The sequence below is a fragment of the Galeopterus variegatus genome, unplaced genomic scaffold (genome assembly GCF_000696425.1).
Source record: "Galeopterus variegatus unplaced genomic scaffold, G_variegatus-3.0.2 Scaffold3439, whole genome shotgun sequence".
Classification (NCBI taxonomy): Eukaryota; Metazoa; Chordata; class Mammalia; order Dermoptera; family Cynocephalidae; genus Galeopterus; species Galeopterus variegatus.
In genome coordinates, this window is record NW_007729550.1 from 218,632 (window position 1) to 231,674 (window position 13,043).

At 41.4% G+C, this 13,043-nt stretch overlaps 1 protein-coding gene across 1 annotated transcript in view; it reads left to right on the forward strand.

Annotated features, from left to right (window-relative positions):
• LOC103600739 (interleukin-12 receptor subunit beta-2-like) overlaps window positions 1–5,441 on the forward strand; it is a gene marked incomplete at its 3' end in the record, with an annotated part of 37,405 nt that extends 31,964 nt beyond the window's left edge. Inside the window, exon 8 of the mRNA XM_008585070.1 lies at window positions 5,222–5,441. Within this exon, the coding sequence (XP_008583292.1) occupies window positions 5,222–5,441 (220 nt within the window). The remainder of the gene's footprint in view (window positions 1–5,221) is intronic.
• Between the last annotated feature and the right edge of the window lie 7,602 nt (window positions 5,442–13,043).

A 13,043-nucleotide genomic window follows, 5' to 3' on the forward strand; every position in this document is an offset into this window, starting at 1 on the left:
CAGTCTCAGAATCAATATTTAAATACAAAAGTAGCAGATGGTAAAATTTTGATAGGTTTTTGGTTTTTTTTTTGTTTTTTGTTTTTTTTTTTTTGCAATATTCAGCTCTGTCTCTTTCCCTTTCCAAGTCTTTGTCTGATCGCAGGCTGGTACAGCATTTCCAAATATATTTTTGGGAAGAAGAGGTTGCCTTCCCTTGTTTACTAGTCATACATGTCATGCCAGCTGAAATGTAGGGAATTTTGGTTGGATAGCAGAATGTAGCCAGTGACAAAAACAGGAGAGTAAATAGCAGAGAATTAACAGAAGATAGAAAGCAGAGATGCAAGGGGAATTAAACTCACACACACACAAAATGTTCTTAAAAGTTTCCCTTATTTTTCTGTTTTTCTAGCTGCAAAACAAGATAGAAATCATTATGCCAGGGTAACTACCATGAGGTTTGACTATCAATTAAATCCTTTTAGTGTAGAACCCCTAGGGAATGTCTGCAAAGTGCTAGCATTGTCTGGTAGTTAAGAGTTCATCCTCTAGATGGAGTTGTACTACCTGGTTCAAGTCCCAGCTCCCCTCCTTAATGGCTGTGTGTTCTTGAGCAAGGTGGTTAACTCTCTGTGCCTTACTCTCCACATGAATAAAGTGCAGATAATAATAGAAAACACCACATAAGGTTGTTGTGAAGATTAATGAGATTATTGTGAAAAGCGTTTGATAAATTACCATTATGAGGTAATTAAAATGTGCATGACACTGAGGACGTGAAGATGAGCTGGCAGGCTAGCAGGAAGATAGATCCGTAGAGAGAAAATATCATTAGATGATTTTTAAAACTTCCAGGTGAGGGTTGTCTTTTGGGTCATTTCTTCATTTTGAGCTGGGGTTGCTGAAGGCATTCATGAATTCTGAAATCAAGGTACCCAGGTTTAAACTCGTGATTTATATGTACTTTGTAATTAACTGTATGGCGGTGAGATTTTCATATAGAGCTGTAGTACATGCTGAGTCAAGATGGCCTCACTCTCCAAAGATTGGTACAAAAGTCGTGTAAGCAGTATAGGAAAAGTGTCAATCGTGATGATTTTTATATTACTTAGAGTATATGAGAGAACGGAACTCACCAAGAGTCTTGACATCTGTCATGAGCCAAGCATTCTTTGAAACAGTTTACCTCTCTTAGCTCACTGAATGCTCCAATAAGCCTATGCTGAAAATAGAATTATCTTCATTTTATAGATAAAGAAATTGAGGCTCAGAGAGTTTAAATAACTTGCCCAAGGTCACACAGCTGCTGTGTGGTGCATCAAGAAAGCAAAGGATCTGCCCTGTAATAAGAAAACCGAAGCCAGCAGTATTCCAAAGCCAAAATCAAAAGAAAGAAATGCTGTGACTAATAAGTGTTCAAATTCCCCTGCTTTCTAAGGGGTTTTGATTATTGAACTTCTTTGATATAAGCTAAACTGTAACTCGTTTTTATTTTTACTATTATTATTATCGGCATCAGGAGAAGTTCAGAAGTAAAGCATTACTTTATGACAAGTACAGTAAGTTTTTTTAACTCTTAAGAAATGATTACTCAATTCCCAGAGATGCCCTTCCTTTAATAGATTTTTAATTAAAAAATAAAAACAGATGCACTGTATTGTAAAATGCGTCAGATTTTGTCCTGTCATGGGTTACATTCACCAAGTTATTTTTGAAGCTGAAAGCCTTTTCAGGCAGCAGAACTCATAATAGGTTTACTGATGAGCTGTTCATGCTTTACTTCTCAGACAAACCTAAGTGAGAAAGGCTTTCCTTACTAAGTTTAAATCATTTCCCACAGGACAGAGCAGAAAGAAAACTGAAGGAGAGAGACAATAAGACAGCTTTTCCTTTTTAGCAGATTCTTACCAATAGGAGCAGGTGACGATGACAGTAGGAATACCAGCCTGAGAGCCACTCTGACCACTGCCGGTGAAGGTACAAGAGGTATCAGGTCCATGCTGCCGGATAGGGTTCCTCCGTCACATCCACCAGAGGGCACTCTAAAATCTCACATTACTTTTCTGTGGGTCTATTTGAGGCAGTTCCATAACTTCTCCAAGCTCTCCTGAAGAAGCTCATCAGAATAGGGGGTTATAAGAACTAAATGTGACAATAGATGTAAAGCTCCTGACTCATGGTATGACCCAACAAATGTTAATTTCTCCTTTATCACCCACCCAAATAAGCAGCACTACAGTGTAAGTAAGTTCATCTGGGAAGAGTTAGCTGGCTCTTCAAGCCTACAGTCCTGTGTTCACAGCTTGTCTCCTGGTGACTCACTCTGCTGGCTCTGGATAAAATAGAATTATGGGTCCCCACCCTCCCAAAATTGCTGAACTCATGACTGCTGTTGATGCTGCACATCAGAATATACCACAACCTCACAATTAGAGAAGTCGCTTTGCAACTTCTGGCCAGAAGAGTGACTGGAGATTCTAATGATGAAACTCGGTTGCTAATACCTTGGCAGTATAAGCCTTATAAACTTATAAACTCGGCGGCTTATACCTCGGCGGTTCATTGTCTCAGGCTTGACAGTATTAAGGAGCAGCACATCATAATACGGGGGAACACTGGTCTAGAAGTTGAGAGCTCTAGATTCAATTCCTACCTTCTCCATCTCTCCCTTGAGTGGCCTTGAGCAAGTCACTTCATGTCCCTGGGACCCTGTTGAATGAAACATTAGTTGTTAATCTGTAGAATCCCTTCTACAGATGGGTTTGGTGGTTCTTCAATGATATTCCATTCCATCAGGGCCAGGCATAATCCAGGAGTGATGGATTACACACACTATTTGCAAACTCTATATTGCTATGCTTTTTTTTTTTTTTTTGACCAGTAAGGGGATCGCAACCCTCGGCTCGGTGTCCTATGCACCACGCTCAGCCAGTGAGCACACCGGCCATCCCTATATAGGATCTGAACCCGCGGCCTTGGCGCTGCCAGCGCCACACTCTCATGAGTGAGCCACAGGGCTGGCCCTGCTACGCTTTATTAACCAAACTAATGATACTGTTTTTAATTGCTTCAGGGGACTAAGTGTCCTGCTGGCTAAATACCTGTTTTACTATTTGTTCGTTGAATTTTTTGTTCCATGAACCCTGTTGGACCAGTTAGGTCTGTTTTCCAATTTGGTTAAGGAGACCAATTACCTGAGAGAGGATAACATTTATCCCCAAACTTGAGCTTCACATTTTTTTAGACGCATAACCCATGGGATACCATATTTACTTGTCCAACTACTTCCACCCCACCCCGACCTTTTAACTGATATTTTTTACTCTAAAATATGGGATAGGAGGAGAAAATGCAAGAGTCTGGGTCCAAGCCCTTCACTACCCCCTGGAACCTTCATGATCCTTCAGATCCACGCCTCTATTTACTAGATTGTTGTGATCAGCTAGATTTTCACAGAAGTCACTATGCAAGTTCTTCGATTCTGAGATAACATTTTCTCTTCTTTCGGCACTTTACCATTACGTTGAAAGAGATTTCTGGGATGTCATGAAGGACAGTGAGAGGGAAATAATAAAGGCTGGTTTGCAAGGTGTTTTTTTCACCAACCAGGACTATTTCCTTAGTTGTTAAGAGAAGGACTGAAGCCTCTTAGGTCCCTGGTGAGAATGGGGAGCTTTGTGAGCCCAGTTAACTCTTGGGGAGTTGCTTAGGGTGGGGGTGGGGATGATAGTCCTACCTCTGGACCTACAGAGAAGATGGAGTGAGAGATAGCTGAGGGAATAGTTTTCCTTAACAAGCTTTTGCTTTAATTTGTCCTGTTCTTCTCCTTTGACAAAGGGCATGCTTATTAATAACAGTTTAGAACATCATGCTTTAAAAAGCTCTTGCTTATTTTAATCCACACAACTGGATGTTTGAAATGCTAATTTAGGGAAAGGCTGAATGTTCACCCAAAAGGGGCCCGAGAAATGTGGCATTCACCTGGGGCACTGAAGATGGTTTCAGATCCCGTGTTGGGCCATGTGGATTGAGAAGGGTCCCCAGAATGTACTTATGTTAATCAAGCTCCCAGAAACTAAAATATAAAAAGCTGAATGCTCATAGATTGATTTATAGTGAGAAATGCAGCTGTGGGGCCAATCAGAGGCTTGAGTCAGCAAATAGGAACATTCTCTCCCAGTACTTTAATTGTTTCAGAAGCCAAATTATAAGCAGAAGGCCAATTTATTAACTTAAAGTGAAAAACACAAATTTTAAGTGAACCAGATGTTCATGTTAGCCCAGCCTCTTTTAACAAATAAACTGTATTATATAGGAAACCAAATTATTAGAAGATTGCTTGAGGTGCAGGGAACCAGAGCAAGGGGCATTTGCTGATCCTAAGATAGGTCTTTCAGCAATGGCAGCTGGAGGCCCCCCACTAATGAAAGGGACAGCATTGCCAAGAAAACCGTAGCCCTTAAGTCTGGTGAGCCAAGCTTTCTTCTTCCCGCACTAGGCACGGATGGGTGGTGCCAATGCTAGACTTGACAGCTCTCCATTTTCTACGCTTCTGTTTGCAATGGTCCTTGTCCAGACAGGGTTACATTGCAAATAATTAGTCTTCTGCTTACTTTCTGGGATTGCTCCCAAATGATCTCAACTGGAATTTCTGCAGTTCCAAAACCTGTTAGTCACACATTTATGAACAGTGTCTTAGTTTCCTAGCACAGATGGCTAATTTAATTCACTAAGTATAGATTTTACTAGTTTAGCTCTTGAAAGTCTTGTTTGGTGTGTTGAGCAGCATTGCACTTTCTATATGAAAAGTTATACGTGTGTGTGTGTGTGTTTCACAAATTTAGAAATGGAGGCTCAGAGAAGTTGAGTGCCTTACCCGGTCTGGATGATTTGTAGAGCTGAAACTCAGATCTAGATCTTCTGAGTTCAGATTCCATGCTTGTTCCATTGGATGTGATCAAATTGTTTACTATTAGTATGTTTCATTTTGAAGCACAAACAGAAAATCAAGGTGTTTTTAAGAATTATCTTTTTAAAAATGTTAACTGTTTTTCCCCCCTAAATGGCATGGGGGGGGTGGTTATGTAAAAGTATGCAGTGCAGTGGAGGAGATGAGAAGATGTAAATAAAAAAGTCACTCGGATGTAGCCACCTGCAGCAGGGGGTCACAAGATCCATGCACAGAGCACCCAACCATCTTCTCTGAGAATAAACAGTAAGTGGATGTGTTTTGTTGCAGAACCTGAGTATATCAGAGGCAAGAGGAAAAATCCTACATTATCGGGTAACCTTGCAGGAGGTGACAGGGAAGAACACCACACTGCAGGATATCACGGGACACAGCTCGTGGACCTGGGTCATTCCCAGAACTGGGAATTGGGCTGTGGCTGTGTCTGCAGCCAACTCAAAAGGCAGTTCCCTTCCCACTCATATTAACATAACGGACCTGTGTGGGGCAGGTAAGTACCAACTTTTCTTTAACGTTGCCTGTGGAAACTGTCTCAATCATTTCTTCTGTCCTGCAATCCCAGAGCAGGGTCTGGCATGAGTAGTCAGGAGTTTGGACTTTGGAGTCAGCAGCTTTCAGAGGCTCTTTTCTAATCAGCCTATGAATGGCCTTGGCCAAGTGAATTAAAAACTCTTAGCTTTAAATTCTACCTCTCTAAAAAAGGAATTATATTGCCTGTCTTGCAGGTCATTGTGAGATTAAATACATAGCAGGTGCTTAATAAATGTTAGTTAAGAAAATATTGGTTACATTAAATTGAACACTAATATCTGACTAATTTTTACAAATTTAAAACATAATTCTGAATGAATTTTGTAATGAAACTGTAGTAAAATTTTGCTCTACTCTAGCTCTTTATTACACAAATTTAGACATATATTCAATTATCTTCATTGAAAAATTTCCAACTAGATGTAAAGTCTCGCATTTTATAGTCATATCCTCAGAAAATTAGCTTCTCAGGAAAAAAGCCCATGATTTAGCCAAGAAAATGGATATCAATACTGTTTCTCAAGATCTGCCTTATAAAAGAATTCCATGTCAAGATCATTGGTCTGACTTCCAAAAAAAATGCGTATATAGAATAAAACTATAATTTTTAAGATCCTTCCTTAAAATTCAATGTAACAATTTTATCTTACATGTGGGTCTAACAATCATCATTTTGAAGAAGCTTCTACCAAAACATAATTATTTTATACACACTGTTAAATCTTGGTTATATATCTTTTCAGTCATATATCTGAAAACATAGAGATAATACAGTAGATGAAAATAGCTAGAAGAAAATTCAAGTAAACATTGATATAACCTTAAGTTGGTATATAAGTTAGGAATTGCTTTCAGGAGTCAGGGTGGCTCTTATCCAAGGCCTGACTACAGGAAATTATTCTCCCACATAAAAGAAGTTCAGAGGGAGGCTGATGTGACAGCTTTGTGACATCATCAGGACTCCAGGCTCCTTCTCTCTGTTCCCTATGCCAAGCTTGGCGCTCATCCTCAGGATGGAAGTGGTCCAAGAAGGCTGCCAGGGCTCCAGCTATTTCCTTCTAGGCAGCAGAAACAAGGAAGAAAGAAAGGCCAACTCCTCATTCTTGAGGACCTTTGCCCCAGGTCGCACAACAACACTTAACTTGTTGACCCTCACTGGTCACCTGGCCACACCCAGATGCACAGGAGGCTTGGTAGCATATTTCAGGCAGCAACGTTCCTTTGCTAAAAAAGATGAAGAGAAAGATTTTGGTAGGCAGCTGATAATCTCTGTCTCATGTGGGGAGGGCACCTAAGGCAACAACCTTGAAGGAAAAAATGGATTAACTATGGGGGGAAACACTTCAACTTCATGCATAGTAAAATAAAAGTTTTTAAAATACTGCAAGTAAAACTTTAAAATGCAAGTAGTAATTTAAGAAAAATATGTATTACATTTTCAGCAGAAAGAGGGCTCGTATCCATATACCTACATATTTATATCTATATCTGTATAATTTTTCTCTTCTTTTTTTTTGTTTTGTCTTTTTCGTGACGGGTAAGGGGATCGCAACCCTTGGCTTGGTGTCACCCGCACCACGCTCAACCAGTGAGCGCACCGGCCATTCCTATATAGGATCCGAACCCGTGGCGGGAGTGTCGCTGCGCTCCCAGTGCCGCACTCTCCTGAGTGCACCACGGGGTCGGCCCTAATTTTTCAAATATATAAGAGATCAAGGAATATAAACAAACAACTTAAAAAAGAGGTATAAAAGGAGCAATGAAGAAATGAAAATATGTTTAGCCTAGCTAGCAATCAATGAGACGCAAATTTTTTTTTTCTTCCTTTTTGTCTTTTTTTTTTTCCTTTTTGTCTTTTTTACTGACCGGCAACAGGATCGCAACCCTCGGTGTTGCACCCACACCGTGCTCAGCCAGTGAGCGGGAACCGGTCTCCACATGGGATCCGAACCCTCGGCGGGAGCGCCGCCGCACTCCCAAGCGGCGCACTCTCCAGTGCGCCACCAGGCCGGCCTGAGACGCAAATTTTGAAATAACATGAGAAACCAAATCAGACTGAGAAAGAGTGAGAATAATTAGCGTACCCCATGTTGGTGAGGGTACGGGGAAAAGACACTCTTGCACACTGCTGGTGGATGTGTAAATTGGTACAAATTTCTGGAGAGCAATTTGGCAGTATGTAACAAACTTTAAATATAACATATCTTTTGACCAAGAGATTTTTATCATTAGAAATGCATCCTCAGCAAATAATAGGATAAGTGCTTCAAAATACATTATACGAAGTTATACGATAACAATTTTATCTTACATGTGGGTCTAACAATGTGTAAGTACAAAGATGTCTGTTGAAAAATTGTTTGAAATAGTGAAACACCATAAACAACCTAAATGCATAGTAATAGAGAAAGGACTGGTTAAAAACATCACGACCCTCACCTGCCTTATCCCACATCAACATTAAAGTAATATTGTAGTTATGTTGTTATTGGCATGGAAAGAGGCACATTATAAGTGACAAAGTAGGCTTTCAAAGTATATATGAGATGATGCCATTTTAAATATATACATTTACATGAGTATACTTTTTTGCATAGTAAAAAAAGTCTAGTAGAATATACATGGAAATGTTAACAGAGGTCATCTCTATCATGGGATTACATGTTATTTTTCCTCTCTTTTGCTTTCTACATTTAAAAATTTTTTNTTTTTTAAGTGGATAAGTACTTTATATATAATTTTTTAAAGTGAATTCTGTGGGAGGAAATTGAAGTTATAGTCCTGTTTAATTTTTTTTAAATGTAATATATCACAGTACCTTACTTCTTTAGATCTCACTGCAGACGGGTCTTGAGGTTATAAACCTCATGAATTTTATGGTCCCATTCCAGGTTCCTTATTTAGATTTGGTAACAACTTCTCAAAATAACACATTCATCATTTTAGAGTTCGCCTCTACATTATTCATTCAGCAGTCATTTACTGAGCATATATAAGGCAATTGGAATCCAGCCATAGTTAGAAAATACAGTAGAGGTCCTAAGTTATATTTAACCAAGTGGGAGGGACACGTATGAACAAATAAACTGCAGCACAGTATAGTAAGTATTAGGTTAGCGGTATGCACAGGGCGCCGTAAGAACAGAGAAAAGCATGGGCCTGGAGAGAAGGTGACACGTACCAAGTATGGAGAGACAATTGGTGCCAGCCAGGTGAGGGAGTGCAGGTGTGCAGGTGTGAGGGCTTGCTTTAAAGTGAGAGCTGAGCAGGCATATAAGTCGAAAAGAAGAACCAGGGGTGGGGAAGAATTTGAAGATAAAGGAGAAAGAGGAGAAAAATAGAATAAAGTCCCTGGGGAGCTGGGAGATGATGGGATCCAGTGACAGAAAGAAGACAGAGGACCACTGCATCCTCTGAGAATGGACAGATGAACATTGGTCTATGAGTGGGAAGGATGGGATTGATGCAGAGAATATGTAGGGAGGGAAAGCAGGACAGGAGGCAGTTCTTTAGAACTGAGCCGTAGCTAAGAGAGTCTGGTAACGTTGGAATCTCAAGAACCTATTGCCTCCCTAAGATCGCTCCTGAACCATTCAGTGTAAGTAGCTGTGGATCCCAGAAAGACCTGGAGGACAAACTTAGAAATTGCATGTCCTGTCCTTGAGGGCTTTTGTCTTATACATACTTGGAGTGGTCTGAAGGAATAAAGTAATATGATTTTGTGCATTCCCCTCTTTCAGTATAGGTTCATACCATCCACATATGCTCTTTTTTCTAGAAATGGAAAAATAGTACCCTAACATTGTGTTGATCTATGTTAATTTTGAGAAACTGAGATCAGGCTTATTGTAGAAGGCAGCCAGCTGCTACAGCCCTGTATATCAAGAGGCATAAAAATGATTTTCTTGGTTTATGATAAGAATTGAAAGTGAGCTACCACCACCAGTCAACAAGTAAAATGTAGTTAATGTTTCAAAGAACTCTTGGAAACTACAAGAAAAGTCAGAAGCCAGTACAGTCATAAACAAAGGCCCACACAGATGTCAGAGACTGAGGCCCCAGGAGGTGAAGTAACTTATCCAAGATCATACATCCAGTTAGCAGCAGAGCAAGATGGAAAAACCAGGCCACCCATCTCTTAGGTGGGCATTTTTCCAAATGCCTTATAAGCTTCATAACTCCACACAGAAGCTCTCAATGAACGTGGAGATGGGAAGCTGAATGACTGAGGCTAAAGGAATAATTCTGAAAGGTGACAGGGAGAAGGTAAGTTGTTAGCAGAGTTCTGAAGGAGACAACATGCCCTGGCAAACATCATGGGGGAGGAGACTCCAGGCTGGTTCCTGGCAGGAGTGATGACTCAGAGGCTGAAGAACTGTGGGCAAAGCCAAGTTGATTTGCATAGCTAACTCCAGAGAAAGCAGTGATTAGAAAGGCTCTTTGGCATTTTATCCCAACACTCAGCAAATGATCTTGCAAACTGTAGTGCTCAATGAATATTTATTAAATGAATAGATTTCATCCTCAAAAAAAAAAAAAAAAAAAAAACCGGGCAAAACTGGGGCATCAAATTCCAAGGAAAATGAAGACAAAGGAACCACTGCTGGAGAATCTCAGTTCCTGACAAGATGGCCATTACAGTCTACAGGCTCTCACCACCAAACCCAGCCCTGAAGGAGATGCTGCAGGAGAGATAGCAAATGAATGGCTGAGTCCACACTGAGGGGAATAGTGATGAAGGGAGGAGAACCAGGCAGCATTTTCTAGTCGTACTCCTTTTTTTCTTGTGCATGTTGCCCTAGTGTGATCATTACTCACGCATCTCTACGATGGGGCAGAAAAGTCCAGACAGTATGGCAGACCAACATCAAGGAAGCCCTGAACCTGACTGGGGATGGATCTGGGAGCAAAGAGTGCCCATGAGCTAGTTGGCCCTAGAGCTTTTTCTCTTGCACCCACCCATGGGCCTGGCAGTTACAAAGGAGAATACGAGCACCACTCCCTCATGAAGTGCAGTGCCTGACATAGAAGACTGGTAGGTTGTGAAGGTACCAGGTATGCCTGAGGGGAACCTGAGCACAAGCAGAGCTCAGCTCACGTCACTACAGGATCTCTGGCCAAAGCTTTCCACTCTGAAAAGCTCCATCTCCCCACCCTAAATTTACTTGCAGGACCATGAGCTACAGCTAAGCTTTTACTTCTCTCCCCATAAAAAAATAAAAGCGAAGGCTCCTGGTCAATCCAAGAGAATAAAACATGATCCCAAAAAGAAAAAAATTAGGAGAAGTCTGAGGAGCACAATTTCTGGAAATGAAAGGCAACAAACCTGAGTCATAGGAAAAAGCTGTATCGTAGGAAACAGAACTATTGCAACAGAAAGAATAAGAGTTTAGAATAAATGTAACAAGTATCCTTAGAAAGATAAGAAAACATACTATAAATGTGAATCAGAAACAGGTGATTGTGAAGAAGACCCAAAGAGAATCAACACAGATGAGAATATCAAAACACTGAAAGAATAGAAGTAAGACAACCGGACAGATGGCAGGACCATGTGCAGGGACCTTACCAGCCAAGGGCAGCCCCCACTGCAGCCACAGACACCACTGCCGTGCAGGTGGTCCACAACAACCAGTGCCACAGACACTTCTGCCACAGACCACTTGACTGTATTGACACAAGGAGGGTCACCAACAGACCCCAGGGAAAGAGGTGAGTGAGCACAGATGTGTGCTCCAATGGGCTAGCCCACAGAGGGATTTATGCTGCCACATGGGATAGCACACCTAGGGGTAGGAGGTATGTGTGCAGCCCACATGGCTGCCTAGATCTGGGGAGAGACACACATGGAAACCCCAAGAGTGCAGAAACCCAGGATACCCAATAGAGTGAGGAAGAAAATTCCCAATCACCACCAACCCATGCCCCAATTGGGGGAAACAAAGACTCAGGATAAGCCTCTGCCTATAGGAAAGAGTAAAGACTAATCCTTCCCAGGGTCACCCATTCAAACTGAGGAGCTCCAGTATACCCAAGTGCACTCATTAGGGTAACGAGACACTAACCAGGATGCCAACAAGCCCACTGTGGATCACCCATCCCTGCCAAAGAGCAACAGAGCACCCTGGCACTTCTCCCAAGAACTTGAGAACTTGACCACGTCCTTGATGAACCAAGACAGTGTCACTAACCTCATCAAGGAATCACTAAGTGCCCCAGTGCCTAGGCCATGGAGGCATTCACATGCAACTCCAACACTAAACATGGCCAAAGTACCCACATGAATGCTATACTACTGTGTCTACCCAGAACCGATACTAAAACACCCTACTCAATGGTCGATTATAAAGCACATCATCAAGAGGAAGTCTCTCTCCTCAAAGCCCACTCCGGAGTAATAGAAAAACCAATGGCTCTACCAGATGACCAGACATCAACAAAGAGATACTAGAAATGTGGGGGGGAAAAAGTGTGACACAACCAAAGGAATGCAATAATTCTCAAGTACCAAACCCCATAGGAAACTCTTGAAATGACTGAAAAAAATTTCAAGCAACAATCTTAAGGAAAATCAGTGAGAGATACTAGAAATGTGGGGGGAAAAAAGTGTGACACAACCAAAGGAATGCAATAATTCTCAAGTACCAAACCCCATAGAGTAGGAAACTCTTGAAATGACTGAAAAAAATTTCAAGCAACAATCTTAAGGAAAATCAGTGAGATAGGAGAAAACTCAGACAACACAACAAAATGAGCAAAAGTATCCAGGATATGAGGGAGGAAATTTACAAAAAGATCAATACCTTAAAAAAGAATGTAGCAGAACTCCTGGAACAGAAAGAGTCATTCGATGAAATAAAAAACACAACTGACAGCTTAAGAAGCAGGTTAGAGCTAACAGAAGAAAGAATTTCTAATCTTTTTATTTTTTAAACAGGAATTTATTATCTCACAGTTCTGGAGGCTAGAAGTTCAAAATCAAGGTGTCGGGAGGGCCCTGCTCCCTCTGAAGGCTCTAGGAAAGAATCCTTCCTTGCTTCTTTCAACTTCTTGTCGCCCCAGGCATTTTTTCACTTCTGGCTGCCTAACTCCAATCTCTGCCTCATTCTTCACATGGCTTTCTCTGTGTGTCACTCTGTCTTTTTTCTTAAATAAGGACACAAGCCCCTTCAGGGTCTATCTTAAATCCAGGATGATTTCATCTTGAGATGCTTACCTAATTATATCTTCAAAGACCCTATTTCTTTTTTTTAAGTTTATTTATTTATTAGTATATGTATTTTTTATATTCTAAGATGTTGTAGTGGAGCAGTTGGGAGAGAGGCAGAGAGAGGAAGGGGGAAGGAAATACAGCGGGAGAAGGAAGAAGGAGGAAGGTTGAGGCCTGTGGCACCCCTCTCATTCCTGCAGGGGAGACCAGGGACTTCCAGTGGTGACTTGGTCATTGCTGGGCTGGGTGCACGTGTTGGGGGGGGGTATGGCTGAAGCCCTCAGCCCCCCACCACCGCAGCTCGGGAGCCCAGGGCACTTCCTGCAGTGGCCCAGTGGTCATCACTGGGCC